Source organism: Ursus americanus, chromosome 18 (assembly GCF_024610735.1).
Source record: "Ursus americanus isolate L20-20 chromosome 18, mUrsAme1.1.p, whole genome shotgun sequence".
Lineage (NCBI taxonomy): Eukaryota > Metazoa > Chordata > Mammalia > Carnivora > Ursidae > Ursus > Ursus americanus.
This window is the reverse complement of record NC_142144.1, coordinates 20,489,118-20,507,405: the sequence shown is the minus strand read 5'-3', so window position 1 is coordinate 20,507,405 and position 18,288 is coordinate 20,489,118. Positions and strand designations below refer to the sequence as shown.

At 43.0% G+C, this 18,288-nt stretch overlaps 1 protein-coding gene across 5 annotated transcripts in view; it reads left to right on the top strand.

Annotated features, from left to right (window-relative positions):
• The window catches only part of KIAA1958 (KIAA1958 ortholog), a 159,693-nt gene extending 149,558 nt beyond the window's left edge, over positions 1–10,135 (top strand). For 2 of the 5 annotated variants that reach the window (XM_045814851.2, XM_045814852.2), the window contains one exon: positions 603–10,135. In XM_045814851.2, coding sequence (XP_045670807.1) covers positions 603–1,409 — 807 coding nt within the window. In that variant the 3' untranslated portion in view covers positions 1,410–10,135. The remainder of the gene's footprint in view (positions 1–602) is intronic. The other 3 variants (XM_087869470.1, XR_006782876.2, XM_087869469.1) reach the window with 3 other exon arrangements.
• Positions 10,136–18,288: the final 8,153 nt, after the last annotated feature.

Below are 18,288 nucleotides of genomic sequence, written 5' to 3'. Positions count from 1 at the left end.
ATGAACTTGCTCTGCAACCCCGACATACCGGTCGTCTTTCCCTAACGGTGCCATGTTTAGTGCCTGCAGGACCCAACAGTATGTGCAGATTTCGAGGAAATTAATGCTGGGAGGATTCAGAGTTTGTAAACTTCATTCACAGATTCTTTAGAGAGAATGGTTGAATTTTACTGAAGGAGAGAGAAGGAAATGATTTGCTAGAAAAGAGAAGAAAGGCTTTCCGGAGAGGAACAGAATAGTGAAACTTACAAAGGCCAATAATCATAATTAGTATGTTTATGGCTTCGGACTTGTATGTGTGTTCGCCACTATTTACAAACCCTGTCATGACGTCACCTTACTTTATTTAAGCATTACAATAATCCTTCGAGAAAGTCTTGATTATATTGTCCCATTTTGCTGCTTCAGGCACTGTGGTTCCAAATATGCAACCGAGATCTTCCATTTGAAGTTCCTTCACTGTATCAGGGCTAGGAATCAACCCTCTAGAGGCCACAAAACGTCCTGGCCACAATACAGCACCTGGGAGGATGAGGAGAAGGAAGGGGTCTGGCTCTTTGGGTGTCCTCAAATGTGTAACCTCAGTGTTTGTCTCATTTGAGATCCCTGCGGCGAAGTTGAACGAGCTGCTTGAGAATTTTTATGTCACCGTTAAGAAGAGTGATGGCTCCGACTTCCTGGCCACCTCGCTGCACGCCATTCGCCGGGGCCTGGACCGCATCCTGAAGAATGCCGGCGTGGGCTTTTCCATCACCAGCAGCACGTTCAGTTCTTCCACCAAGAAGCTCAAGGAGAAGCTGTGGGTGCTGAGCAAGGCAGGGATGTCAGGTGCTCGCTCTCGCAATATCGTCTACTTCTCTCTATCCGATGAGGAGGAGATGTGGCAGGCAGGGTGTCTAGGGGATGACAGCCCTATCACTCTCCTGTCCACTGTGGTCAAGTACAACAGCCAGTACCTGAATATGCGGACACTGCAGGAACATGCAGATCTGATGTACGGGGACATCGAGCTGCTCAAAGACCCACAAAGCCAGCCCTACTTTGCCCGGACAGACAGTGTCAAGCGGGAGAGCCGGAGCGGTCCCACAAGAGTGTGTCACGGGAAGATCTACCACGAGCACTCCAGGGGACACAAACAGTGCCCTTACTGCCTCCTCTACAAGTACATGTACATCCACCGGCCTCCCACCCAAATGGAGGCCAAGTCCCCTTTCTACCTTACGGCCAGGAAGGAGGCCACAGACATGGGTAGCGTGTGGTACGAGGAGCAGAGGATGGGCCTGCGGTCTCTTCGGGGGATTGTCCCAAACTTAGCCAAGAAGGTCAAGCTGGAAAACTGTGAGAACTTCACCTTCGTCTCGTTTACTCAGGTCTCCAGGAGGCTTGGCTCCCACAGTTGCTGTCAGTGAGTCTTCCCTGGGTCCAGGCCACTGCCCTGCTTACCCTGAGGGGCAAGAGCTCCCTCAGGCCACCGAGGCCAGAGCTCTGGGGTGGCAGGGAATGACCGCGACTTCAAGGTCAGGCTGGTCTGTCAGGGTCACCTGCTATTTCTTTGACTTTGGATTTGTTTTTTTAACTGAAAGTAGATGAGTCTGAATAATTAGGGTATTTTATCCAAATGTGTGTCACCTTTGTTAAGTTACAGAATCTAACACCATGTATAATTGTTACCTAAACAAGAGCGAGGAAGTTCGTTTTATCTAGTGCCTTTTTAGCACAGATTTTCTTAAAAAAAGAAAAAAGGAAGAAAAAAGGAGACTTTAAGTAGTCATCAAAAAACAAAAAAAAAAAAACCTCCCAGTAGCCTAGTAGCTTTAGAATGTTATGAAGACTATATATACTTGGTTGAATTACACTCACAATAAGGACCTGGAAGGAGAGAGGCAGACACGGTAACTATTTGCAGGAGGAAAAGTGCACTTGACACTCCTCTCTCTGTTTTGTTGACGGATAGCTTGGTTCTGCAGAGCAAGCAGCTTTGCCTCATAGAAGCTCGTGGGGCTGCGCTCAGTAGTGCTGATGGAGGTGTGGGGGTCGCCCCCACTGCTCGCAGCACGGGGAGCAACTTGACCCCTGTGTCAACGGGGGCAATTTTAGTTTTATGAGAAAAGATGAATGCACCGGACGATGTTGGGGAGAGCAAGGTTTCCAGTGAACTAGGTGGTTGATACCATGCGGGAATTTTCCAGTAGTGAAAAAGAAGTGGTCTGGGAAAAGCGATCTGTGATCAAAATATGAAAACCTCCTAAAGCAGAAGTGCCTACGTGTTATTCCTCAGCACCACGTGAAAGCTGTTTTCATTTGAACCTTTTTTGGAATTTTTTAAATCTGTCCTTCTGTGTCATACAGTTGTCCCGTCAGCGTCTAGCACCAGATCTGTAAAACGACCACAGGTAATTTTCAGGCATCACCAGGGAACTCCAACAAATCACGCTGCACAGAAAACATATCCCCAGATGTGTTTATGAAAGTACTTTGGAATATGTTTATCAAAGTAGGACTTTTTTCAGCCACGATTGATGTCATCATTTTAGGTTGGCACCAGTGCGTGAGACATGATGATGGAGGCGGCCTGCCAGGTAAGCAGACTCAGCATTAAGGACATACGTGTAAAGATGATAGGTTATTGATTGCACCCAGGTAAACTGCAACCTGACCACATGTTATTGAAACATGAGCAGAATTTTCTGATAGCTACTCTGAATGACTAGTGAAAAAGGAGCCCAAAGAGTGCTCATCAATAATAACGTTAATTTCCAGGAATCTTTACATTGTATTTGAGGAAAGACTGCTACAAGATTATGTTCCTGCGTGTGCTTTCTAACCCCAATTAAAATTCCAGCATAAGTTCCTGTTGCAAGAGTCCTAAAATCAGCCCTAGTTCTTTTTCAAAACATTACTGTAGTGTTTATTTTAACTAATTGTTCTTAAAAATCATTCACCAGTTGTTGAAATATGTAATACTTCCTTTACCAGAAAAGACTCAGCCAATGCTGCCTTAAGGTTTAATGTTGTTCCCTTTTTAGTTAAACTGCACATTTATAATTTTGTTTACTAGTTGATCTTTCCTGAGTATGGGTTAATTTTGGTATGTCTCCATGTGTATATAAATAACAGGTAATATTTAATAATCAGTGTTGTTATGACTTGATACTGCATACCATTCTGTCGTGATTTCCTATAGTGGTTTTAGGGTTTTGCTTAAAAAAGAGACCCAAACATTAGATATAGTTTTCTTTAGTTTGCTAAACACCCAAAGGATATTTTGTTTGTCGAAAGCAGATGGTGATTTTTTCCTGTCAGTTCTGCACTGAAACAAAAATATAACCCATGAGAACTATTGGGCAGACAGAGCCTGCAGCCTAATTAAATAAAACCCCCATTTTTATTTTAAATAGATTCAAGAGGCAATCACCATTAGGAATCACTGGGATCTTTTCAGATTTCACCATTCCCATAGGTAGCAATAACTGACCCAGGGGTGGCCATCCTTCTGCTGGTAGGGGCTTTTCCTCAGCGGAGTCACCACCCCTGCCTCACGTTTGTTGCTTATCACTATTTGAGGTGCTGTAAATCCCCAGAGTTCTGAAGTGAGTGATTATAATAAAAAATCAGGAGGTGGAATCTTCAGTGATATCTGATGGAATGAAAGAATTGCATGTCAGCCTCCTAAACGCCATGCAGTCCATGCCTCCCTTGGGGAGCGGGAGTGAGAAAGAGAACGCATTTATCAGGAGCTACTCTGCAGCACCCACTGAACGAGGTACTTTGTTATGTGTGTGTGTATGCAACACACGCTTTAAATTTGTATGGGGTGACGCCTGGTAAACCTGCTAAGGTGACGAGGCACCTCTTCACTGACTTGGCCGTGTCCGTCCTCAGAGGATCTGAGGCGGGCCCGAGTGGCTAGTTCCAGTGGGCATTCGGCCCTTCCAGCCACCCTCACTCATGCCCCCTGGGGGACTCCATGATTTTCTACTCTTGCCTAAGCCAGGAGAAAGGAGAATCCCAAGAGAGGGAAGGGGGCGGGGAAGATGAAGGGCATTTTCTCCACTCACCTTTATTTATTTATTTATTTTACTCCAAAGTGGGAACGAATATCAGGAACTCACAAGCTCACCGAAGCGCACGTTGCCTCTGGCCCCGCACCGGAAACGGGAGCTGCGGGTGTCAGGGAGGACCTGTGGAGAGCTCCGGCGAGCTCTTGCCCACAGCACCTCCCGCGCCTGCTCTCACATGAGCCCTGCTCGCTTGGTACCTCCTCTCCACAGTCTAGCAGGCCTCCGCCTGGACGTGTATCCCGGCAGAGGCGACGGGGGTCAGCAGGGAAGGGTGTGACCCCATTACACGTGAAAGGTTAACACAGCCCTAGGTGCATCGTAAGCACGCAATAGATGTTCGCGACTTTAGCTGCAACTTTTGGTAACAGTAATAATTAATGTTATTCAGCTAATCTGCATCGCATCAGTTATTTCTTCCATTGTGGAGATTCTCCCTCCTCTACACTGTTAAACTTGAAGAGGAAACCAAACCTGATAATCCGGTCACATGTCCGCCCATAAATTCTACCTCCAACACAGCCAAGCCCTGATACCTCAGCTGTAAGCAGGAACACGTGAAGAATGGAGATGCCTTAAGAGGCTTTATGAGAAAGCTCTTGCATGGTTCAGTGTGTTTGCAAAGGGGAGTGTTATGGAAGAACCAAACCAAAGTTGTGAAAGCAATGGTCTCCTTGGTTGTGTGGCATTTTCCAGCTCCCCTTGGATTATGTGCTGTATTAATCTTGCCCTGACTGGAAAATGGTGTTTGAAGAAATGTGAAATTCTATTACTTTGAATTTTATTTCAATTCGACCTTATGAAAAGGATCAAGCACTGGATCTCAGCGTGTTCACAGACAGTCATTGGGAGAATCTGGACAAAATACCTTCATGTGGAAGCTGAAGCCTCTTGCAGTGGTAGAAAGAGAACTTGACTGGCAGCTCCTTCCCTACTCACTCAGCGGTCCTGGTCTCACTTCGGTCAACGATAGAGTGAGATCATTGGAACGGATCGTCTCCAACGTGAACAGTATTACAGCTCCTGAAGCCCATATAGTTAGGAAGTGGCGAGACTTGGAAGCAAGGGTCCTAATTCCTCAAGGTCATATAGTGAATCTCCTAAGTGTTAAGAGCTTCTTATTTACTATACTGAAACACTTTATTTTGAAAGAATAGTTTTCTTGAATTTTCAGGTTTTGCAACTTTTTTAAAATTATTTTTTGCTCTCTCTAGGCAGCAACATGTTGTTTACTCTTCTCAGTCTAGGCTAATGCTGACCACAGTTTAATTACTTAAAGTAAACAGGATGTTTAAATGTTGTGCTTATCAACATGCATCACTTTGTCGTTTTTACTGAAATCTGGATTGCTAAACCTTTTTGAGCTAGTAACCAGTTACCTTGAGGCTTCGATAAATGCAAACAACAAAGACCTCACAGTTATCTCATTTTCTCTACACGAGATCCAATTTTGTCTAAGTTAGGGCCCATGCACATTTAGAAACGGTTAACAGTCCTAAGCAGAAGAATATTTTAAAAGTTCCAAATTCACATATATCTTTAAATATTTTTGCTTTGGGGTTGAATTTTTAATGTTCCGTATTAAAAGAAAAACATTCAGTGGTTTAGTCAGTGTTCTTAAAAATCTTTGTTGTTTTGTCCCCATGTGAACTAATCACCTTAGCAGAAACATGAATGGAGGGAGAGATTGGTGGTGACCTAAGGCCACGCTCCCTTCCTGAGAGAAGAGGAGGCCGTGCGGGCTGATGAACTTATCTTTGGGAATTCCTGTGTATTCCGTGTCCATGAATTCTAGTATCACAGGATTTCCCAAAACTCCTTTAAGGGAGGCCGCCCATCCTTCTAGCAAAGTTTGCCTATTATGATGATGATTTTATGTACTTCAGTTCTTCACAGTTCAAGAAATCCAGAGACTTTTCTCATGTTTCGTTGGTTGACCAGAATCAGATTTCTACGCTCAGTTAAAATGTTTTATTAATCTAATGCAGCCGATATGGAAGTTAATTTCAGGAAATATTTATTAAAACCAAAAAAAGATCACTGAGTTATTTTGGATGCATATTGCTTCCATTACTATTAAAACCAATTAGATAGATCCCTCCCCCACAATGAGATGAGAATGAGCTCCTAAATTTTTTATGGTCAATATAATTGATTTGATTAATTTGCGTTTAACTCTGGTTACTGTTACAGTTCAAAAACTTTCTAGAAGGTTCACATTTGACTAACACCGTGGTAAGTGCTTTCTCACAGCTGCCTCATATTCTCATCTAATCTCACAACAGCACTGCAAGGTGGTTCTAAGTATTCCCATGTTACTTATTGAGAAACCCAAGGCTCAGAGAAGTTAAGTAAGTTTCTCAAAGTCTCACCAAGCTTATAAGTGGGAGAACTTAAGTTTGAACCCAGGTCTTCTGACTCCAAATCCAGTGCTCGATCCATGAGACAAAACTACCTTCTTTGGGGCCACAGAGGGTCCATTTATCACAGAACTTTTAAAAAATTAAACACAATTTCTGTCTGTTTGGGAAATACTTCATTTCTCAAGTCGTACAGTGGCACACCTCATATGTACTCTCTTACTAATTGATTGGGCTCTTGGTATGTCAGTAGTTCCTGGAAAGCCTGATGGCTTTCTGTGAACATTCTGTGTATTGAAAATTTTCTGTCTTTATCCAATTGATAACTTGTATTACCTATTACCTCCCCTAAAGGGCAGATGGTCATGCCAATTTATTCTAATAAAAGTCAAGTAGTTCGCTAACTGCACCTGTTTGGACACTGTTATCATTGCTTAAAATGTAAAGGACTTCCTAACCTATGTCACAATTATATGCTCATGTTTTTTACTTTTGCTTTTTAATTTTGGTGTCAAAGGATTTTTATAATCTTTAGGCTAAAGCACCCTCATAGCAAAATACTTACCTTAGTCATTTGTTTTCTATTCTTCTTTCCTTTATCAGCACATGTTTATTTTCTGCTTTGAGACTTAAAAAACAATAGGTTAGAAGTAACTCTGAAATCGTGTAGTCAAATTCCCTCATTTTACCAATAAGGAAGTCGAAGCCCAAAGATATCTAAGGGGCTGTCCAAGGTCAGCAAGACAGTCCTAAGTAGATTCAGGACTAGAACATTAATCCAGAACCCATTCCTTCATACCATCGCTGGGAAAATTTGGATTTTTAAAAACGAATTATTGAATTACATCTCGCAGAATGACATGTGGCTAGCAGAAGCCCCCATTGAACTCCTAACTTCCCAAAGAAACACTCATAAAAACCCCCAAAGAAGGCCAGATCTCCGTTCTAGAGTCTAGAAGGAATTGGTACAAGTTCTGAGGCATATGGTGGTAGATTGAGGCAAAATCTTCCAGGTTTGGAAATGGACATGCTGAGAAATAAAGAATTTGAAAGATGTTTAGTAACTCGTTTTCTTCCCCAGCCATGACCGCCTGCTTACTCAGGATCAGATCTCCCGAGCCAGAGAAATAACTGACTGATCCTGCCTCTCTACCAGGTGGCAGACCATGAAGATTCTCTATCCCACCCCCTCTGCCTTCTCCCTGCCCCACCTCCTCTTCATTCAGCCCAAGACTCCAAACCACAGGGCTAACATGTGAGCAGAAAGCAAGAAGATCTCTCAGAGGCATGGTGCATTCTGTGAAAAATGTCCTTTAGGTGAGGGCAGGTACAACTGCAAATATGCAAATACTGTGATTTTTCATGTATGATACTGGTTCAGAGATCCAGGAAACAATAGGAAGGAATAGGAAGGCACTTCAATAGCAAAGCACTAAACTTGAAATTGGACTTGGAAATATGCATACATCCTTATCCACCGCGCCATATACCCACAAAAGAAAGTTGACAAACACTCACATGGACAGATAGCAAAACCAAGGGCCGATACCGGATCTGGGAAGAGGCCCGGATTTAAGGATGAGTATAGAGAAAAAACCCAAAAAGGGGTATATAAAAAAATGACTGAACCAAGGAAAATAAACAGCTTCCAAGAGCATTGAAAATGGAAGCAGTCTACTGTGAGAAACAAGAAAATGGTAGGATTCTTCTTGTTGTAACTGAAAGAACAGAAGAATTGCTTCCACGCAGCAATAGTTATCTCAGACCGGGAGTGGGTTTAGAGAAAAAGGCACTACAATAAAATGAAAAAGAAGAGAGATTAAAAAGAAGGATTGCAAGGAAGCTAAAAGCACAGATTACCATACACACTGGAAGCAGAAAAGAACATGACTGAGCTTAGAAACACTCAAATCATTAATGTGAAGGACAGACTTGAGATTTTCTTCCTCATATTCTTTCAAAAGAAATAAGTGATGAAAACAATGGGGAAAGATAACAGATTTGGAAGACAGAACATTAGCTAACATCCCTGAGTTTTGCTTTCCTGATGGAAAAACTGTATTGAAAAATATATATATCATCAGACTATAAAAATGAAATCTTTCCTGAACAGAATGAAAACCTGTGTATGTAGGGTGAAAGGATTCACTGCATTCCAGCCCCCCGCCAAGAAAAAGAGAAAAGAGACCCGTGCCCAGGCACCTCCTGGCAAAAAGTTTAACTACTGAGGATAGAGAATGAAAAATCCTGTTAGAAGTAACAAGTTGCCTATCAGAAAACAAAAGGGCTTTCTGGCTTCAACCTTCCACTCTATAGCACCAAATGCCAGGAAACAAAAGGGAATTTTGGGGGAAAACATTGTGGAATTCTGGAATTCGATCCACGTTAAGAAACAAAAGAATGGGGGCGCCTGGGTGGCACAGCGGTTAAGCATCTGCCTTCGGCTCAGGGCGTGATCCCGGCGTTATGGGATCGAGCCCCACATCAGGCTCCTCCGCTATGAGCCTGCTTCTTCCTCTCCCACTCCCCCTGCTTGTGTTCCCTCTCTCGCTGGCTATCTCTATCCTGTCGAATAAATAAATAAAATCTTTAAAAAACAAAAACAAAAACAAAAGAATGTTTAGTTATGACAGGCATTCAGGAAATAAACCATCTATGGATTATTCTAATAAACTGTACTGTAACCTACAAAGTTTGGCTTAAAAAAGGGCAATTTTTGCTTAATATAATTTCAAGGGACCCTGGAGTACTAAACATCAGACCATTTACCCACGAGAAGAATATGCATGCTCTTAAATAGGTAATATGGCAGGGAGCCACGTACCTAAAAGTGCCCAAAGGCCTCACCCGAATGGGCTTCCCTAACGCAAGAAAACATACCTGAAAATAATTGCCAAATCACAGTGTTGGGTTCCTTCATTTTTATTACTGAAGTGATGTGTCGTCATGATCGTATAAATAGAAAATTCAGATACATTCCTTACAAATAAAATTTAAATGGCCCTTAGTTTCCTCTGCTCCTGCCCAAAATACTCTTCTGAGAGATTCCCTCGCTTCCAAGTGAGAAAAGGCAAGGAGTCTGAGAGCCTGGGCGGGAGCTTGCCGAGGCTATCCCACATGCTCGTCCCCTCTCCTCAAATCCAGAACTAACAACAGGTGCCAAGTTAGAAAATCACGGAATCTATCTCTGTGTTTTAAAAAGAGAACCAGGGAAAACAAACCTTGTTTTAGAATATAAGGAAAGTTCCGGGGCACCTGGGTGGCACAGCGGGTTGAGCGTCTGCCTTCGGCTCAGGGCGTGATCCCGTCGTTGTGGGATCGAGTCCCACATCGAGCCCCACATCGGGCTCCCCTGCTGTGAGCCTGCTTCTTCCTCTCCCATTCCCCCTGCTTGTGTTCCCTCTCTCGCTGGCTGTCTCTCTCTGTCAAATAAATAAATAAAACCTTTAAAAAAAAAAAAAGAATATAAGGAAAGTTCCGTTTCAACAGCAGGAAGCTGGCCTGGAGCTGTGACCGTTCTTTCCCTAGCTGGACTCAAAGTTTTAAATTCAGATATTAAGGGAAGAGAAGCAGCTAACCTCCCCCCCCCCCAAATTAATTACTTCTGGAGTCTCATGTCAGCCTTACACTGAATCTGGGTTGTTTGGGTTGGTTTTTCATTTGCTTGCACTGGAAGGACTTGAAAAGACCCAGGAATGTTGAGTATCACTGGCCTTAATGCTCAGTTCCTTCCTGGCCGTCTAAAGGTTTATCGGTGCCCCCAAGTTTCCTGGTGATTTAAACTCTAAATTAAATTTTCAACACAATCAGCGTGTTTGCTTTAAATTTAGCAATAGAATGGTTAATAGGTTGCTCTGCGTTTGCTTCCTCTTTCATTCTGAAGCCCCGCAAACCTCTTCCAGATGGAGAGAGTCTCTTCTGGAGAGGTTCCAAGTGTAACCTTTTCCAGGGCCCCCTATCGCTTGGCGGTGACTGACAAAAGTCTGTTCACTGTAACGACTCAGATGAGAAACGCAGTGCTTTTATTTAAAATTTTAAATATTTTCTATGGGGCTCTATGTTCCAAATGATGGCAACAAAGCTGTGTCCTAATGTGTTCACTGTTCTGGGTTTGTTGGTTTTTTGGGGTTTTTTTTGTTTTTGTTCTTGTTGTTTTAGTGTAGAGGAGGATATCCATCATTTCTTAACACTGGAAACATCATTCTGAATAATAGAAGAAATGGTCAGTAACTGGAACGATTTTAATGTACCATTGTCAACTTTTTCTTTCTTCCCCCGCTGCTGCCTGCACGCGGGAGCACACATTTGGGAAAGCCCTGGTGGCATCTGTCTTCTGTCATAAAGTGTCAGAGGTGGAAGGGACTTTCTTGTTCATCTAGTCCAGCTCTCTAGTCGATAGGCTATTAGAGTCTGTTAACAATTTGCAAGGTTCTGGGTTTTGTTTTGTTTTTTTTTTAAGTTGTTGTTGTTTGGTTTATGTATGTGCAGCTTGACTGTTTAATCCAGATTTTTGAAAATAAAAAAATTAATGTCTATTTTATGTGTTTTATTAAAATAACTTAGTTATTTAAACGTAATCAGCAGTATGTATGGTTTCTGAATGGTTTTTATTTTCTTATCACGTTCCTGGAAGTAACGTTTTCCTTCGTAGTTTGCAACATAAGGATGTTTTGAGCAGTTCTTTGCTGGGATCCTATGCTCCTGAGCTAATGCGTGAGTGAAATTGTTCTGGCGGACCCTCCCTCTGGTTCTCTGACTTGGATTTCTTCACTGGGCGTCTGGGAGCCCGTGTGGAAAGCCTTTGTAGGTGACTGTATATTGTCCATGGTATACGTGCCTCTAATTAATGTTTTTCCGCTCTCTAAATTATTATTTTTGGTGTGGGGAGAGTATATGAATCCTGAAAACCTTTAAAAGAGACATTTATAGCTCTAAATCATTCCTAAAAATCAAGTTTCTGAAAAATCTTTCCAAATGGGTAAAATGGCGATAATAGTGAAACGATGGGGTGTTTCGTTGAGAATTATTGACCCTCAGGCAGACTGACTCTCTTCTCATTGTCCCACTTAGAGCAATGAGTTTTGCAATTTTAGACTTCTGGGCCAGTTTAAAATATTAATGGAAGCTCTAGACCATTTTCTCAGGAAAATGCATATATGCGTGCGGCATTTTACACACATAAACCCAGGCTTAAATACTCCTGCATTCAATTTTTTTTTAAAGAGCTGCCTTTTTGAGATATAGTCTAAAAGATTTAAGGATTTGCTTCAACATAATCCAGAGGGGTAGAGTCGGTGGAAATGCAGATGATACGCAAATTGGCTTAGAGTAGATCACTGTTAAAGCAAGCCAAGGGGTACGTGAGGGTCTGTTATACTCTCCTCTGTTCTTTTGTATATGCTTGAAATTTTCTCTAAGGAAGAGTTTAAAACAACAACAACAGTAAGTGACTGGAGATTCTGCAACCCTCCTCACGGATCTCATAGAATCCCAGAATCTTCCAGCTGGGAGGAATGAGAGTAAGGGTGCGGACAAAGCCAGGTAAGACCCACACCCGACGACTGAGGGCAAGTTTCAGGCCAGAATGCGGGACTGGACCAGGACTGGCAAGAACCAGTGACATTTGAATTGTTACTAGTAACGCGACCTCAGTTGCACCCACCAGATGGGACACATTTTGTTCTCTCCCTTAAAATTTTTTTTTTTTTAATTTTTATTTATTTGACAGAGATAGAGACAGCCAGCAAGAGAGGGAACACAAGCAGGGCGAGTGGGAGAGGAAGAAGCAGGCTCATAGTGGAGGAGCCTGACGTGGGGCTCGATCCCGTAATGCTGGGATCACGCCCTGAGCCGAAGGCAGACGCTTTAACCGCTGTGCCACCCAGGCGCCCCTTGTTCTCTCCCTTAAATGCAGAGAGCAGCTCTGTGGAAATCTTGGGGGGCTGATTCTGGCAGCTGTAAGAGAGCCGTAGTCATGACGTACAGATTGAGACAGGATCCGGTCATGCCGAAGGTGCCCTGAAGATTGCATACGGAGCCTGGAGGTCCAAGGGCCTGGGAGAGCACGTGGCTTTCTCGGCCTCAAGGACAAACACTTCCAGGGGTTGCCATGGAAACCATGCGCTACCAAGACCTTGACAGGACCAGAGAATGTGCAGGTGAGCACAGGAAGGGGTGCGGAGTGTGGCTACATGCACCAGTGGCCTCACTCTCACTTACGTGTCATGACATTATCTTCTAGGGCCTGGAGGAGTGTCTCGTGACCAGTATGTTTGGCTCATGCAATCTGTTCCATCTTCTTTTTCTTGCCTTCTCCGAGATTAGGACCTAGAGCCCCAGGAGGTGCACGTCCCGTCTTCCTTCCTCAATACGTCTTTTCCTTTTCTTCCTGTTTCCCTCTATCAGTTCTCCCTCTGCTTAGGAGCATTTTCACTCCCGTTTTTGCTGGAAAGACACCAGGGACAGACATGAAAGATATTAAACAAGATATATTTCAGCAATAAACAAGATTCTTGTATTTCTCATGGGATCCCAAAGATATAATGATGAGAAATAAAAATTCCTGCTGGAGTATTTACAATGTACTCAGCTGTTGAAATGCTCAAAATGCAATCAAGGAAGTAATTTAGCACGTTTCTAATACACTTAACTCTGGTCATAATGTTGAAGAGTTTGGCCAAATTTTTAAAACCCAGTGAATCTTTTAAGACATTATTAAGGAATCGAACCCTCACAAGAACAAGTGCATTTGTGATAGTTAATAGTTAATACTGTATTTGTGGTTTGTTGTTACTGCCTGTCCCTAGGATCATGGCCCAGAATTGAAAGGATGCAGTTTGACCTCCCCCTAGGCAGGGAACAGTATGATCCAGATGTTTCCTTTTGTGCTGTATTCTCAGGACATGTGTCGACTGTGTTTGGTCCACTGTCACGCATTTCTCTCGCTTGCCCATGTCACTCACGATTTTTCAGTGTAAGCCTCCAGCCAGGACACTGTTCCCCAAGTGTCAATCATTCACCTACCTGTCTACAACTGTTGTGATAGCTAAGTCCACTTGGCCTATTATTTATTTGATGCTTTCTTTAAATTCATTTTTTACTGGAATTTATTTTAAAGCAAATAATAATAATAATGGTTATTATTATTATTTTCTTTTAAGTAGAGTTTCTCAAATCAGACCACTCGGGTTCAAATTCCAGCTCTGCTTCTTACTAGTTCTGTGAACTTGGGCAAGTTATTTGAACTCTTTGAGCTTCAATTTCTTCATTTTTAAAAGGGAGACAACAATATCTATCTTATAAGGTTGTGGTGAGAATGAAGTAAGAATATTAATACATATGAAGCACTTAGAACGATGCCTGGTACAAAGTCACCATCAAAAAACTAAGTAACAGATATGCTTATTATTTATAACATAAATGCTGTATTACTTGAAATAAACACAGAACTATTACAGTTTAAGATGTTTGTCCGTATAAACTCCAAAAATCATCTCTATCCTCACCAGTGACACAATAACCACACTTTAGGAAAGAGCTTGACCACCCCCCACCCATCCTTTCTGAGATTATCTTCTCGTTGGCTTCCATGAGAATTTAAGGTGTCATGGTCTCCTGGTTTTTCCAGTGTGTCTTTAGGCTCTCTCCTGGGCTCCTAATCCCTTGACTCTCTCATTTACACTGATTCAGTCTTACATACGTTCTCAGGGTAATTTCATCCACCCCCATGGGCTTAGCATAAGGAGACTTACATTATCTAAACCTTTCTCAACAGGGGTCCTTCCTCTGAACCACAGAATGCAGAAAATGACTCAAGTACCTAACTAGTACTCTGTACTAGTACTCATGTACATAACTAGTCCTCTGCTCTATATATACAACAGCTAAAATCATTCCTAAGAAACAAGTTCTAGGTGCAGGGGCGAGGCGTGAATTCCTCCCAGACGATGAAGGCCTTCGGGCTCACTTCTCTAGTGGAACTCCAGTTGAGAAAGGCTCCTCCACCCTGTATTTCTTCCTAAGGAAATGGCACCCATATCCACCCTGTTGCCCAAGCCAGAAATCAGACAGTTATTCTAGAAGCTTGCTCTGCCCTCTCCCCAATCTTCTGGCATCCTCCATAATCATTTTCCATTAGTGGATAGTTCTATCTACCTTAATATCCTTTGAATCTCTTCCCTTCCAGTTCTCCTCACTGCCATCAGCTTGGTCAGTCCATACCATTTTGCCCCATGATTATTTGAAAGCAACCTGCGGTCTCCTTGCTCCCTCCAGTCTACCCTCCACTGCTTCCTGGGAAAATCTCACTAAATATAAATCTTCTTCTATCTTTACTCCTTTAATGGCTCTCCAAAGCCTTTCTGATAAGCTCCAGACCCTGCACAGGGATTGCTGGCTCGTGCTGTTACACCATTCCCTCCCTCTGCCACCGTGCCTACCCCCTGCTCACCTTCTGCTTGGGGGGCCCGCTGCCTTTTACCCACTCCTCTGCCATCACCCCCTTCTTCTGTAAAATTCTTACTTACCAGTTTTCATCTGGCATGCTGTACACATGAGCTCCTCCTCTGAGGAGCAGTCAGTCCTCTCGGCCTCTGCTGTCTCAGAAGTTGGCACCATTGAACAGAACCTACGAGCCCCTCAGTGTCACCCTGCGCCATCTCCTGTTCCCAAGGAGCCACAGCTTTGCGGCTGTGAGCCTTTGACTCACAAAGCAGCTCAGCTGGGAGAAGATCAGTCTTCAGATGAAGGTCTGTGCCTCTGGAGATGGGGGGGGGGTGCCTCCGTCGGGGCTGCTCAGAGCCTGTACTTGTACTGTTGGATGTTTTCCTAAGATAACTTGAATTAATAGCGCAGTTATGAAAAATGACGGGCTGGCACACACTCTTGTTTTCTTAGCAGAACTGTGGCTGCCAGCTTTGCTGTTTGCTACAATATTGCAAGGCTCCGAGTCTCCTGGGAGACTCTCAGTAGTAATCACATCTGTGACATTGATGTTTCCAAAAGGCTGCACTGGAGAGGCATCCAAAGACGTATAGCAGCTAAATTGTTTTTTTTTTTTTTTTTTAGATTTTATTTAGAGAGAGAGAGAGCAAGTGAGCGGGGGAGGGGGGCGGAGAGAGAGGGACAGCGAGTCTCAAGCAGACTCCATGCTCAGCGCGGAGTCCAACGGGGGCCCCATCTCATGACCCCAAGGTCATGACCCCGAGATCACAACCGGAGCAGAAACCAAGAGTTGGACACCTGACTACGCCACCCAGGTGTCCCACCCAGCTAGAATACTTTTGATCATTGAGTTTTAACCTGGCATTCATGCTGGGCTTCAGGGAGTCTAGGAACCCCCCCAAAATTAAAGGTGTTTTTTGTGTATGTTCATGTGTACATTTCACTTGCAGAAAGGGTCCCCTGCTGAGCACCAAGATGTCATTGTTCTCTTTGGATGATCAGACTTACTTATTCATTAAAATATTTGAACACTTGGGGCTTCCGGGTGGCGCAGTCAGCTGACCACCCGACTCTTGGTTTTGGCTCAGGTTGTGATCTCAGGGTTGTGAGATCCAGTCCTGTGTTGGGCTCTGCACTCAGCCTGGAGTCGGCTTGAGATTCTCTCTGTCTCCCTCTGCCCCCTCTCCCCGGCTCTCTCTCTCTCAACTAAATAAAAATTTAAAATAAAATAAGATATTTGAACACTTGCCATGATGTATTGGGCACTGTCCTAAGCACTAGGGCTAGTGGGGGAAAAAACACACATAAAAGCATCTGCCCTCACAACCCTTATATTCTAGTAGGACAAGGCAGACAATAAAATAAGGAAGTAAATTACATTCTATTTTATAAGGTGCTAAGAGCCACAGAGAAGAATTAAGCAAGGTTGTACTGGGGAGGGAGATGAAATTTTAAATAGTGGTCAAAGAAGGCATCATTGAAAAGCTGACATTTAAATAAAGACTGGAGGCTGTTGAGGGAGCAAGCTACTTGGGTATAAAGAAGAAGAGCATGCTAGGTAGAGGGCATGGCAAGTGCAAAGGCCCTGAAGTCAGAGAGGTATCCAGAGGACTCTCTTCAAAGTTGCTTTTGCTTGACATTAAGGCAGAGAGTAGCTGCTAAGAAACATCATTACCTTCCTGAAGAGTGGGAGAGCCGAGCAGCTCGGATCAAACTATTTTTTGTTTGATGGACCAGGCTGGTTTGCCTAACCAAAGATGCATGGGACAAGGATATTGCTGTGGATCGGGGACTGACATTCATTATCTTTCAGACCAACTGGTTCTCCAAGGGGATAGAAACACATACACTTTTGGCTCAAATGCCAATTGTCATTTCGATCATTGGCCATTTTCAATAGATGGCCTCTCGGTAGAAGTACTTAATAACTGCAAGGGGGAAAGTAAGAGTACATTAAGATTCAAGGGGGGGGACTTCACTTTGTTTTCAGCTAAATTCTTTTTGTTCCAACAACTAGACTCATTTGACAATATTTTGTGTATTTGTAATCCATTGTAAAGATTTTGACTTTTACTCTTAGTAAAATGGAAACTCATCAGAGAAAAAAAATGACATGATCCTACTTATATTTTTAAAAATTTATTGTGATAAAATATACATAAAATCAACCATTTTAAACATTTTAAGTGTTAGAGTTTGGTGACATGAAGTAAATTCACATTGTTGTGCAATCATCACAACTATCCAGTTCCAGAACTTTTTCATCTCTGTTCTGTAACTCTGTACCCATCAAACAATAATTCATTATTTCCCCCTCCCTCCCAGCCCTTGGGAGCCACAGTTTTACTTTCTGTGTCTATGAATTTGACTACTCTAAGGACCTCATGTTAGTGGATTCACACATTTGTCCTTTTGTGTCTGGCTTATTTCACTTAGCATAATGGCTTCAAGGTTCATCTATGCTGTAGCATGTACCAGAATTTCATTCTTTTTAAAGGCCGTATAATATTCCATTATATACCACATTTTGTTTATCCATTCACCTATTGACGAATATTTGGGTAATTTCCACCTTTTGGCTGTTGTGAATAATGCTGCTATGAACATGGGTGTACAAATATCTGTTTGAGTCCCTGCTTTCAGTTCTTCTGGGTATATGCCCAGAAGAGAATTGCTTATCAAATGATAATTCTATATTTGAATTTGTGAAGAACTGCCATACTGTTTCCCACAGCAGCTGCGCCATTTTATATTCCCACAAAGAGTACACAAGGGTTCCAACTTCTCCACATCCTCACCAACACTTGCTTTTGTTTTTGATAGTAGCCATGCTAGTGGGTGTGGTGCAGTCTCACTGTGGGTTTTCATGTGCATTTTCTTAGTGACGGCTGGACCATCCTTCGGAATGATGCTGAGCATCTTCCCAAGTGCCGCACTTAGATTGTGCAGGCGTCACTCTGGCTGCTGTACTGAATGTTCCCAGCCATGGGGTGAGGTGGAGGGCAGGGGGCGAATGTGTCAAGAGGAAGACCAGTTAGAAGACTACAGCAGTTGTCTAGGGAAATCACAATGGTGGCTTGGAACAAGATGATAGCAGTGGAACTGGTAAGAATTCATGGGATTCTGGATAGATTCTGAGGCTAGAGCTGATAAGACTGCAAGAGGAGTGTGAAAAAGGAGTCTAGAATGACTCCTATGTTTGTAGCTGTGCAAATGGCCATTTACTGAGATGGGGAACACTAGGGGAAGAGTATGTTGGGCAGGTAAGATGTCAAGAGACCGATTTGTGACGTGTTAAGTTTGGATGCCTATTGGACTTCCAAGTGGAGATGGCATGTTGACAATGGATGTGGGAGTTTGGAGATCAAGGGTGTTTCAATTCTCTTTTGCTGCCTAATAAAATACCCTAAAACATAGAAATTTGAAAC